Source organism: Neovison vison, chromosome 1 (assembly GCF_020171115.1).
Source record: "Neovison vison isolate M4711 chromosome 1, ASM_NN_V1, whole genome shotgun sequence".
NCBI lineage: Eukaryota > Metazoa > Chordata > Mammalia > Carnivora > Mustelidae > Neogale > Neogale vison.
This window is the reverse complement of record NC_058091.1, coordinates 197,507,489-197,520,469: the sequence shown is the minus strand read 5'-3', so window position 1 is coordinate 197,520,469 and position 12,981 is coordinate 197,507,489. Positions and strand designations below refer to the sequence as shown.

The 12,981-nt window shown below is 48.0% G+C and overlaps 1 protein-coding gene across 1 annotated transcript; it reads right to left on the bottom strand.

Annotated features, from left to right (window-relative positions):
• Positions 1-2,206: 2,206 nt before the first annotated feature.
• GLRX (glutaredoxin) lies at positions 2,207-10,772 on the bottom strand. The gene is made up of 3 exons (XM_044265270.1): positions 10,357-10,772; positions 4,701-4,820; positions 2,207-3,142 (listed from the first exon to the last, which is right to left on the bottom strand). The coding sequence occupies exons 1-2, from the start codon at positions 10,561-10,563 to the stop codon at positions 4,707-4,709; spliced, it is 321 nt and encodes a 106-aa protein (XP_044121205.1). The 5' UTR covers positions 10,564-10,772; the 3' UTR covers positions 2,207-3,142; positions 4,701-4,706.
• Between the last annotated feature and the right edge of the window lie 2,209 nt (positions 10,773-12,981).

Genomic DNA, 12,981 nt, shown 5'->3' with positions numbered 1-12,981 from the left:
GAGCCGGGCCCAGACATAGAGGGCAGCCAGCCCAGACTGGAGCCATTGATGGCTCTCAAGTTTGTATCTTTTTTTTTTTTTTCCCCCTAACTTGAACAGAGTGCCCAAATGAACCCAAAGCAGATCCTTATCTGTACTTGGCTCGCTGTGTTCATTCTTCACAGCATACATTTCGCTAGCTGAGAGGGTGCAGGCACGCCACATTCCCACACAAGTGGCGTGCTTTGACCTGCTGCTGATGGCCGGAGGGGCGCCGTGGAAGGAGAAAATGCAGAGCAGCCCACGTCCATGGACTCTGTTTCTGGGGGGGATGCCCTGTACTTGTTCCTGCACTTGCTTTCCCAACCAGGGGGTACCTGGGATTCCCAAAGACTCGTGGGGCCACCCCTCTAGTAAATTCGGAGGGAAACAGAAGCCAGTTGAAGACTCAGAGCCTCTGTTCAGCTTATCTTCTCCTGGGGCCATTGACCTGATTGTCATACTATTGCCCTTGCCTTACACAGCTGGGTTGGTATTTGTTATTGCTTTTCAAAACTGAAATGTGTTGCTTGGGGATATTTAGGGCATAAAACTCTAGAGAAGCATAAGAATGATTATTCCAAAAATGAGCTCATGGTTACCCCTGTGGAGGGAAGGAGGGGGCATGTTGGGAAGGGGCACGTGGGCTTCTCTGGTGCTTTATCAGGACCTTAGAATGACTCTATTAGAGACAGGTTTCATTTCTTAACTAGGAGGCAGATATATGGCTGGCCATGTACAGAAATATGCATTCTACACTCTCTTATATAGGTCAAATGTATCTTACATTTCTTTCTTTCTTTTTTTTTTTAAGATTATTTTTTCATTTGAGAGAGAGAGTGCAGAGTGAGTGAGAACAGGGGGAAAAGGGGGAAAGGGCGAGAGAGAAGCAGGCTTCTTGCTGAGCAGGGAGCCCGATGTAGAACTCGATCCTGGGACCCTGAGATCATGACCTGAGTGGAAGGCAGAGGCTTAACCCACTGAGACACCCACGTGCCTTATCTTACATTTCTTAAGAGGCTTAAATGAAACTGATAAATGCGTGGTCAAAACAGGGTTTGTAGATGGGTGGAAAAGGAAGAACTTTCAGTATTGTTTGGCATTTTAAATCTCATGCATGTGTTGCTTTGATTAAAGAAAAAAAAAGATCTGTGCTTGAAACTGGGCTTACTATGATGTTTAAGTCGAGACTCTTGGCCTTGGAGTATTTCTGAATCTGGCAAGAGACCAGTACAGAGGATTAACTGCAGTTCAACCTTATGAGAGTTTTGAAGTCCCTGTATACAGATACTTTTGGACACAGCAGAGAGAGCAGAGGTGGTTTTTTTTGTACAAAGGCAGTGAGGGGAGAGGGTAGATACTGTAAATCAGGCCTCAAACGAGAAGTTTGAAAGTAAAGGCGAAGAAAGGGTGTCTGAGGATGAAGTGTGAAAGCAAGTGTGGGCAAATGGTCTGGAGGGGACTGAGACTATGCAGGTTGCACACTGCACAACCCCCAGGGGGGCATTCACAGTGTTGTGCAGACCGTAGCCTGCACGATCGTCCACAGCCATCTGGTTGAAGGGTATTACGTAAGAAATGGAAAAATAGAATGTGAAATGAAACTATTACAGGATTCTAAATATAATTCAGTGCTGTGTTGACATATCCCAATTATTTGTCATTTCAGAATGAAATTTAAAATCACACCAACCATTTGTACTCCGTAAAGGACAATAGCATGTACCTTTATTTATAATGGTAAGGGACAAAGACAAATAAAGTTTTAATATTGTGTAGTTCACATTAATACCATTCCTCAAGATACTGAGAACATAGAAAATAATTAGACAAAAATCTCTGTCAATTAACCATTCACACTAGAGACTGCAGAAGAAAATTAACTTAAAATTGCAATTCTAGAACAAACTTCACTTTAATAAGGGACTCAAGTTTTCATAGAGTGGAGGTAAAAAGGAGAGAGAGAAACTCATTTAGGACCTTGTTTTTCGAATATGGCCACTTTCACAGACCTATTCTTGGGGGAGAGGCTTGTAAGTTTTCTGTGGTAACATTTTCTTTTTTTTTTTTTTTTAAAGATTTTATTTATTTATTTGACAGACAGAGATCACAAGTAGGCAGAGAAGCAGGCAGAGAGAGAGGAGGAAGCAGGCTCCCTGCTGAGCAGAGAGCCTGATGAGAGGCTTGATCCCAGGACCCTGAGATCATGACCTGAGCCGAAGGCAGAGGCTTAACCCCCTGAGCCACCCAGGTGCCCCTGTGGTAGCATTTTCAATGTTGTATTTTACTTCTGTTAATAATCTAAACAAGTTAATAGACCGTTATTCTGGATTACCTGGACGCCATCTTACATAACAGAGGTGCCCATGATGCAGCAGCTGTGATCTCTCTGGCACCCGTTTTCATGTGGTGTTTCTCAAATTAGGTTCTCAAGACCCTTAGAGGCATTGCTGAACATTCCCTAGGAGAGTCTGTGACTTGCCAAGGTTAAAAACACTGATTCAGAGCAGTGATTCTCAAGATAGGATGGGGTGGGATGGGGTTCATGACTGGGAGACCCCCGTATCTTGAAAAAGTACATTCAAAAGACAAACTGTTTTTGTAATGCAAATTCTATAAGTCAATCTCAGTGAAGTACCTTTCAGGCAGTCGCCAAAAACCAATTACAGATTCATCCTAGGGGGGCCTGGGATAAACTTGGTGGAGAAACACTGGCTTAGAGGTAGAGGTGTCCTAGCATATGCAGAGCAGTTAGGAAGAGACATGTGCCAGAGAGAAAGAAGACCTTTTGGGTCACTGAGTGAATCCTAATCCACTTAGCAGTCAGGGTCTTTTGGAACCTGTTAAGGTTCCAATTAAGAAGAAACCCAAGATATCCACCAACCTTCTCAGACCTGTGGGTTGGGGCAAGTTGGTCCACTTTTAATACTGAGTCAAAAGAAGAAGAAGCTCTTTTTTGCCAACCCCCCCCCTTTTTTTTGTTAACGTATTTCAGAGTTTTAAATAAAGAGTTGCTGTGGCTTTTAGCCCCGGCTCCGTCCACCACATGATCCACTACACCAGGAAGTGTGCTTATCAACTGAAGTGGCATCCAGCTCTCGGGGATAGCGTCCTGGGATCGGCTCTGCCAGAAAAACAAAACACAAAGACGTGGCTTTTCGTGAAAAGGTAAATCCCCTTATTTTTCCCATGACCAGAACACAGACTCATTCAGAAACAGTTGGCAGCAAAAAATACTGAGACCGTAGAATGCTGAAAGACAGTGAAAACGGGGCCACTAACACCGACTACGATACAGGGGTTGCTGGGGAAATGGTCTTTCCTGACTTCCCAGCAAGGTCATTTGTTTTCGTCCATTTTTAATCTAAGCCTAAATTGCTCAAAAGTGTTCTGGAATAGAAAACATTTGGCATCACAGTTAAGTGGGGTTTGAGTGCTTTGATGGGCTGCGTGAGGCCACAAACAGACTTCGTGTTCACTTGCTGTGAGGGTGCTGTGGAATTGTGATTAGGAGTTTTGTGGTATTGACTACTTCATTCCAAGGTATTCAATTATACTTTTTCAGAAATTCTTTTTTAACTTCTGCTATTTTGAGTAATCGCCACAAATTATATACAGACATTACTCAAGGGTAAGCTATTAATTAGTGGGCAATAAATATCCTTCAGGGAATATTTTGGTCTAAGAACCATGTATTAGTCAAAGTTTCCTTTAACTAAAAAAAAAAAACAAAAAAACACTGAGTCTCTCTGCTTGTGAGTCAGGGAAACCGGCCTACTTAGCAGCTAACTAGCAATAGTGAGATCTGGGGGAAAGAAGAGCTCATCAGACCCCAAAATTACCCTGGTTCCTTTTTGAAGAATTCATCACCCTATGGCTTTCTATTCAGCCAAGGATCTCTTCTGGGTGATAACTGCAGAAAACTTTGTTTTGACATTTGGGAACCCAATGAGATTGAATTGATTTGCAGTGTGAACACAGGTAATACAAAAATTACTTTGATTTCAAAATTGCACAGAGAATAATCCAAATGGCTTACCACAGCCTCTGTGCCTGGGCCCCCGCCCGCATTTCTTGCTACTTTCCTTTCTCACTGCACACTTCACTCAATCTCTTCTTGCTCACTTTCCTTTCCTCGAATGTTCCAGACTTGTCAGCTCCGGGCCTTTGCACTTGCTATTTCTTCTGCCCGAAAAGCTCTTTGGCTTTATCTTTACATGGCTCTCCTTCTTGTCAACCAGGTCTCTGCTCCACCAGCTGAGAAAGGCCTTCCTTCACCATATTAGCTCTAAATTGGCTCCCCACCCCCTGCCTCGTCCTATCACGTCATTCTATTAATTTGTTTCAGAAATTATTCCCTTACTTGTTTTTGGTCGGGTTCCTTCTCTGGAATGGTGGTTCCACACCATCTTATTGTTCCTCTCCCTATTCCCGGTGCCTCGTACACTGTCTGCACATAGTAAGTGCTCAATAAAGATGTGCTAAATGAAGGTCAAGTGACAGGATTTCCTCCTATCCACACAACCTCTTTGTCAAACAGGAAACTCCTCAGTGACCTCACAGTTCTTTAAATCACCCCGCAACACTCTTCTCTAGCTGAACTGCCTCTCTGGAGTAGAATAAAATCCAGTAGAATGCCACCATCTCCCAGTGCCCTGGCCAGCGTCCCACCCTTCACTCACCTAGAATTACTGCAGAGCTCCAATCTGATTCAGCCGCTTCAACAGTTCCCCACTCTGATGCATTTCCGTCAGATCACTGCATCCGCCTATACAATCTTTACCGATAAAGACGCGAGGTACCTAGGAAAGCAAACAAGCTAAGATAGGTGAGGACCTTCATTACTGGATCAGGAAGAATGACATCTTTTCCTTCCTTTAAAAGTTTCCCATGATCCAGAGCTTTTACCGTCACTTTCCAATGTCCTCACGTATGTTCTTTCAGGTCAGAACTTAGTTACAAGCATAAAATTATTCCTTAAAGAATGTTGGTAAGCCAAGATGTATTTCCTGTGGCGAGTGTGGTGCGTGCGATTGTCTGACTTGTCAAAATAACTTAAAAATTTCATTCTCGAGATACACATTTCAGGGAAAGAATTTTGGTTGACCCTGGCTAGACCACCCTGGTTGAATTCTGGTTTCTCTGCAGCTGGGACCACACCTGAGCCCTGAGGCTGAGCCAGGACCACCAGAGGTCAGTTGGTTTCCAAACACAGCTGGAAAAGGATTTGCGTTCTGGGTCTGGTCCCCTATTGTTGATTCGAAGTAGATTCATCTCTCTCTGATGTGAGCTCTGTCCTCTGCTGGGGAAGCGGTGGTGGCATGTGACTCTCCTTTTTTCCGTCCCTCCCCCGTAATCGTTTGTCCAGGGGCTATCGCTCATGGGAGTAAGGGTTTGGTTTGGTCCCCCAAGGCAAGCCAGGAGTCATTATCCCTGCTGACTGAGATCCTCTCCAGTCACACTCGGGCTCCCTCCCTGCTACTAGCTTCCCAAGTGTTTTTAGAGTCCTGGGGGGAGGAGGAAGTCTTCTCCCTGTGGCCCAGACAACTTCCAGGCCAACTTTTAAGGAAAGGCTGATTGGCCCTGAAGAAACAAACAGTACGGGTCACCTGACTGTGAGAAGCAAGCAGGGCCTCTTCCCGAACCCTAATAACAACCTACCACAAGGGGCAGGAGACATGAAAGATAGGAGGCGGTAAAAATATTTTCAAAGCGTTGGATTTTCCTCAGAAGGCATCCCAATTCAAGTGAATCTTTTCAAGCATAAGAGAGATGAGAAAGAGGGCTGAATTACTTCAGGAAGTTCTTGCAGTGTTTTTATTAAGAAGGTGTTTTGGGGGGCACCTGGGTGGCTCAGTTGGTTGGACGACTGCCTTCGGCTCAGGTCATGATCCCGGAGTCCCGGGATCGAGTCCCACATCGGGCTCCCAGCTCCATGGGGAGTCTGCTTCGCTCTCTGACCTTCTCCTCGCTCATGCTCTCTCTCACTGTCTCTCTCTCAAATAAATAAATAAAATCTTTTAAAAAAAAAAAAAAGAAGGTGTTTTGATGGGAGTGAGCTTTAAAAATGAAGGCCAGATAGTAAGTGAATCTGCACCACATTTCCGTGGCTATCTCCTGTGTCTGGAGACTGGGAAAGAGCACGGAAAACTGCACGTCAGAGAGGAAGGGCACACGTGTCCTCTTCAGTCACACACAGTGCTGCCTGCCCTACTTGCCCCATGGCTGCGTGGGGACCCCGTACATGGGGATGGCCATCAAGGCAGCATCATTTGTATCAGCTGCCGGGATAGCTGTGGAAAGAGGAGGTCAGATATCTAAGTCTTCCCTTGGGTCCTTCCATTATTTTGGGAACAAAACTCCCACTCCTCCAAATTACTTGGGGGGGGGGGTTCTTTTGGCTTTTATCACCCCAGGAACACCCGGCTGTGGTCAGGGTAGCTGTAACCAGAACAGAATCCCAGTGTAACTTCAATATAATTATGCTGCAAGGCTCCTTCTATTAAAGGCATAGCCTAGTGAAGTAGGAATCATCTGAGCTTTATTTGTGTATTTATTTGACAGAGAGCAAACACATGTGTCGGGGGAGGGACGGGGGTTGGGGGTAGAGAAAGGGGGAAAGAATCTCGAACAGGCTCCTTGCCAAGCACGGACCCCGAGCAGGGCTGGATCCCATGACCCTGAGATCTTGACCTGAGCTGAAACCAAGAACCCAGGTGCCCCCAAATCTTCCGAGCTTTAAACAAGGAGGAGATGTATTCACTCTTGAACATCTGTATTTTCTAAAAGAACTGAGTGATGGTCACCTTCGGCTGGGCTGTGGGCTGAGAGGGTTTGAATTAGTTGGAGAGGGTGCCCTGAAGAGCAAGGAGTCCTCTTCTTAGACCCCACCTGGCAAAGAGGCTGGTGTGCCTGAGAGCTGAGAGGCCCCCTGCCCTCCCGCCCACCCTCTAGGCTAGGCAACAGCAAAACCGCTTCCAGCAGGGCAGTTCCTGGAACCTCTGAAAGGAGGTGGACCACAGGCTGCACAGGGCCATGTGGGGAACTGTGAGGACCCAGCGGCTACCTCTTGATCCTAGCTGAGGAAGGATGAAGGAGCACGTGCCCTGTGTCCTCCCCGCCTGGCCCCAGCACCCCTTCCAGGAACCTGAGAGTCTCTTATGGTCAAGGAGCAGGAAGACATTTGCCATCATAAAAACAAGCTTTCTGATCCTGGGGCCTGGACCGGCCTGGCATACCTTTCTCCAGCCCTGGCCCCACTAGGCAGCTTCTCCTATACTCCAGGGTGCTCGCTCGGAGCCAAGGACTCAGCTATTTCCCAAACTCTTCACCCCATCCCTGGCTATGCCCAGGTACAGGCCACACTAATTTTCATTTGAGTGACTGCTATAGCCTCCAGGTGTCTCCCAGCTTCAGACCTCAGGCTGGCTTTCCGGCACTCACTTTTCCCCACAGCCATGGCCCTTTTCAGAGTCAGTTTGGGTTACGCTTCTGCTCTAGACTCTTCAGTGGAATCACATTACACTTCACAAGCCACTTCACAGGTCCTTGTAACAGCTTGAGAAGCCTTCGCAGCCCTCACCATTACCTCTTCAACCTCATCTCCTCCTACTTTCCTACTGATTTATGATGCTCCCTCCGCGCAAGCCTCCCTGCCAGGCACACTTCTACCACAGGACCTCTACACTCACTCCTTCCACTGCCTGGAACACTGTACCGCGAAATTTCTGCCCTCATTGCTCTCTCACCATCATCAGAGATCTAAAATCAGTGAGGTGCTGATGGCTTCATTTGAAACTGGCCCTTGCTGCCAAGTGTCCACCTCCCTTTCCTACCTAGTTTTTTCTCTTTAGCACTTAGCACTGACCACCTTCCAACAAACCGTTTTACTTTTTGTGTTTACTAGAATGTAAATTCCTCAAAGGCAAGAGTTTTTGTTTGGTTCCTGGCGATTTTCCAATGTCCGGGAAAGTGCTCTGATAGGTCATAGGTGCTTAAAAAAACTGCTGCACCCAACAAAATTATTCTTCCCAGGCGAAGGAGAAATTACTTTCACACACAAGCAAAATTTGAGGAAATTTGTTGCCAACAGAGCTGCCTTGCAGAAAATGTTCAAAGAAGTTCTTTAAAGAGAAGGAATATGATATGGGTCAGAAACTCAGAACTACATAAAGGAAGAGCAGGAGAGAGAGAATAAATGAAGGTACTGATCTACGAGATTTGGCCGTATTTCTTTAAGTACACGGTCTGACTGAAGACATAAGTTTCTGGAATCAGTCAGGTCCCGCTGGGCTCCTACTATGTGCCCATCACCATAGGTCATTACAGGGAAGTAAGAGCAACGACTTCCAAGTCTCTTGTTTCTTCAGATGTAAACCCTTCCTTGGGAGGGAACCTGAAGACCCCATGAAAGGATCTGTTCTTCCCCTTGAAGGAATGCATTCAGGCTCAAGAACCTGTGAAAGGTCTTTTTAAGAATTCAGAAACAAACTTAAAAGACTAGAAGACAAATTTTTGCTTTGTGGAGAGAGAGGGGAAAAAATGTGCCAAATGAATGCATGAAGAGGTTTCCCCCTCTAAAGAAGAAATATTACCAGGCTGACAAGGAATTCTCAAAATTTATTCCGTGTTGGAATTACTTGGGGATCTTTTTTTTTTTTTTCTTTTGGTAGGAAAGGAACTATTATTTTCCAGCCTCGTTAGGGTATAATTGACAAATCTGTATATACGTAAGATCTACAATACTATGATTTGATATACATACACATTTTTAAATGATCACCACAATCAAGTTAATTAACAGACCCATCACCTTCCATAGTTAACTTTTGTCTCTGTGTGGCAAGGACACGTAAGATCTCCTCCAGAGCCAACTTCAAGAATACAGTATTATTAACTAGTTATCTTGCTGTCCACTAGGTCCTTAGAATTTCCCTGTCTTATGACTCAGAGATTGTACCCTTTGATCTGGGGATCTTTAAAACTATTGATGCCTGGCTCCCAACTCTGATTTAACTGATATGGAGAATGGTTTGAGCATCCAGATTTCTTAAAAAGCTCCCCATAGTGCCAATGTGCAGCAAGCTTTAGGAGCCACTGACTGAGAGGGGTCCCAGCGGGGTCCTTGGCAGCATCTGCCCTGCCCTTTGGCTCTCAGGATGTGGACAGCAGGAGCCTCTGACCACTGTGTTCTCTGCTGCAGGACCCCTCTGACACTGGAGTCCTCAGCTCACAGCTGGGGCCCTGGAAGCAATAGGGTAACAGGTTTAGCCTCCATCTGTGCCAAAATACTGGTCTGTGACTGGAGAAGCAAGGAGAAACAGCCTCCGGTGCTTTATGCCCGGAACCCAGACAGAAACCTTCAGTCCAACACAGACCAAAGCAGGATATGTGCTTCTGCAAACGCTGTATCCAAGAACGTGCATCCTGAGGCGGGCTGGGGTGAGCTGGGGGGCCGGCCCCTAGCCCACCCAGCACCAGAGGACTCAGGCAAGCTGGCTGGCCACCGCTCCAGAAGCTGAGGGTGCCGAGGCAGAGGAAGCCTTTTTAGGTAGAGAAAAGCAGTTCTTAGAGGGGCTCACAGTCTATTGAGAGTGAAGGGGACTTAGTGGTCCCTTGCTCTCTTGCTCTTGTCTGGTCTTGCATAGGGGGAGGTCCTTGAGGATCACCTAGGTGGTGTCTTACAGGATCACACTGCAAGCCCTTGTGAGAGCCATGCTGGAACTCTGGCCCCTGGACTCCCTACTAGCACAGGCCAGGCCGAGAAGCATCTCAGAGAAGAAGGGGCAGATCAGGATCCTTTAGATTCTTCCAGTGGGTGGAGTTAGATAAGATAAGGAAGAATGAGCTAATTGGGTTATATGGTTAAAGCAAGCTTAGAGAAAAGATTGAAGGACAGCAAATCCTGCTTGGCCAGGTGAACCCAGAAGAAAGAGTGCATAGGATTCCTGCGTTCAGTAACAGAAACGCACAGGTCACCCAGGGACCCTGTAGCCCACCTTCCAACCCCAGCCCTGCAAGCTGTAAACTGTCATTTCCCAGCAGTGCTTGAAACAAAGACTCCAGATAGCTCACCCACTCTCGGACAGCTGCTGGGCCCGCAGAGCCGTTGCACGGCACAGAGTCTGCGAGGACCTCTGGCTGCAGCCCAGCTGCCCGGTCCCCTGAGCAGCAGTGTCTTCTCTTCGTCACCCTCCCCCACCCTGCAGAGCCCTCCGGTGGCGCCTTGAGTGAGGGAGCCCTAGCGGTGTCCTAGAGAAAGGCACAGGCGGATCCCCTGCACAGCCCCCACAAGAAAAGGGAATCTGAGAACCCTTCGCCCAGCCTTTGAGAACTCACCGTTCTGGCTCCTGTGAGCGTTTCCAAATAGTCTTGAATCTTGCTTGTGTCACTGGTGGCCGTGATATCGACAAATTCCAAAAGCCCTTGTTTGAAGGGCAGCTCGCTGAGGAGCTCCTGGGTCCTTCTGCAGTAGGGGCAGGTGGGCTTGATGAACACGACCACCTTCCCGGGCTGGATTTTGCTGTTCACGAACTCTTGAGCCATACTGACAGGCGGCTACCTCCTGGGGAGGAATCCTCAATTGCCGGTACCGCTGGGGTGTAAAGCGGTGGCTGGGCCAGCTGGCTCGCATTTAAAGGAACCTCCCCGGAGGAGGAGTTTGCCCCGGCGCGTGCTGGGGTTTTAAAGAGACAGCTCCAATGTCATTTCAGCCTGGTATGATTCACCAGCTGGAGATGCCGAGGTTGGCATACTTGTTGTTCATCAATAGCTATGTCCAGGGTGTCGGCGTTGTCCTCAGCTTTTCCAGGAGCACCCGCCCTTTGGCAGAGAGTGTAGTTAAAGCGCCCTTCGGGGAAGCATCCAGTGTGCAGACCAGCCCCCCGGGAGAGGGCTGAGCCAGCAGTGACTTCTTAGGAGTCCAGTCTTTGGTTTCCCTCTCAGACTCACCCATGTTCACGTGGAAACAGAATCACTCATGAAACATGGAAATCCCCTCAGAGGAAGTGAAACTGAAATTGGGACTTTGCCTCCATCTTAATGTGGCTCCCTGGGCATTTGGGTTGGCCCGGTGGATGGGTGGTTTGTGGTTGTGATTACTTTAATGGAATTAGTTCCCAATCCTTAAAAACCTGGAGATTTCCCAGAAGGATCTGGTCTTGCAACCTCTTTCTGAAAAGCTGGGTCACACTGACTTGTGGCAGCACCCTCTCCTAGGGAAGGATGGGAGTGGCTCCCATTTGCTATAGGCCCCGGGCTAGCTCCTGTCTTCCCAGACACCTGCTGCTTTAGGGCCATAAGCATTTGAATTTGGGACCTCTGAACATCAGTTTACCATGAAGGCAGATTCCAACACACACCCCGATTTCAAACTGCAGGTTCAAGGAGGGTCTTTTTCTCTGTTTAACCCTCCATTTGTGCCCCTTTGTTTTCTGTATTTGGGAATGAAGTGGTGTAATAACTTGGCTACTGCATTCACCTCAAGCAGGGTCTGTGGCACTGGAAACTGTGATGTTCTCCCCTGCATGGCCCACAGTCCCTGGTGGGGGTGGGGAGCAGTCTTCTGTTCTAGGTTCAGTTCTGACCCCCCCGGTTTACAGTCAGTTAAATCAAACAATCCAAGAAACACCACCTTTAAAAGTGAGTCCTTCTTTTCTGCAAGAAGTTTTACACTGAAACTCTTTCAGGAGGGATAGGGCTAGGGCCAGCGAGGGACCCTTCCTTGGATTGTCATGTCAGCGGAATTTCTGGCATCGTACGATCCACAGAGGGAAGAAGATGGACTCCCAGAAGCAGCTCTAACTATTACTAAAATTAAATGGCAAAATGAGAAACCCAGATTTTGAGTCACAGAGAGGGAGCTACTGAGATCTCTGTCAGCAAAAAGAATGTGCTTAGGGGCTGGGGGCCTGAGGCAGCTTGTCCCACTCAGGGCTGGGAACCGCCCAGCCCATGGCTTCACGTCCCTCCTGCCCAAGCACAGAGCAGATCCTCTCACCATTTCCACCCACTTCCTTCCTTTAGCTGTTGCTCCTGTGGCCAGGCTCCTCCCCGGGGCCCCCAGTCTCTTCAGGGACCAGGGGGAGTGGGGTGCCGCTTTCTGTTCCCTTGGCCTAAGGTTCATTGGCAGGCCTTGTACTTGGCTATTTCCTCAGAGCCTTTGTCTTCCCACTGCCTGGGGTTCGCCTGCCCCTCTCTGGGGCTCTTTTTTGCCAGTTGCAACTCTGTTCAAGTCCCTCATGGTTGAAAACCACCACCTTTCATCTCCTTCGACCCTGCTCTCCTGCCCACGCCCTTTCCCCCACAACCAAGTGTCTGTCAAGTGTCAAGCTGTTCCGATTGCCTTGCCGATTGCCATCTGTAGTTTCTCCACCTCCCACTCTTTCCTCACCGCATTGCAATCTGACCTCCTTATCAGCTCTTCTGCCCAAACTCTTTTGCTAAGTCATTGTGTGGCCAGGTGTCCTGAGAGACTAATGCACAAGTGTGGGTGTGGAGTTTTTGGTAAACTGGTGGAGTGAACTTCCAGAAAGAACTCGGCACACAGGGTCCCCTGGGAGTCTGGGTACCTAGGGCAGAGCCTGGGGTAGGGGGAGACTCTGTGGTCTGCTCCACAGCTCAGCCCCATGGACTGGTGTCTGAGGCCTTAGGACAGATGGGCACAGGCCTGGAGAAGGCATTTTCCTGAGGGACTCTGTGAGGCATGGAGCACAAACAGATGACAAATAGGGGGGTGTCCTTTTCATTTCTCAGAAAATGCTGTGGCTTCAGCTCAGGGAACAGGTCAGAGCTTAGAATACTCTGCTGCCTCAGAATCATGAAGGTACGTTGCTTTGGCAGTTCAAGAGATGGAACCCGTTAATCTCGGGGGCATCTCAGGGGGGCTGTGGGGAGGCCCGGTCCCCAAGTGTGGTGGATATCAGATGCTTGTGTGTGTGGAGAAGCACACGGGCCCTCTTCTTG

What these genes read in the sequence shown, in the direction of transcription:
- GLRX (XM_044265270.1), bottom strand. Translation starts at nt 10,563, where the DNA reads ATGGCTCAAGAGTTCGTGAACAGCAAAATCCAGCCCGGGAAGGTGGTC. An exon ending in CGCTCACAGGAGCCAGAACG is followed by an intron (nt 4,821 to 10,356) that starts GTGAGTTCTCAA and finishes TTGCTTTCCTAG; the next exon opens with GTACCTCGCGTCTTTATCGG.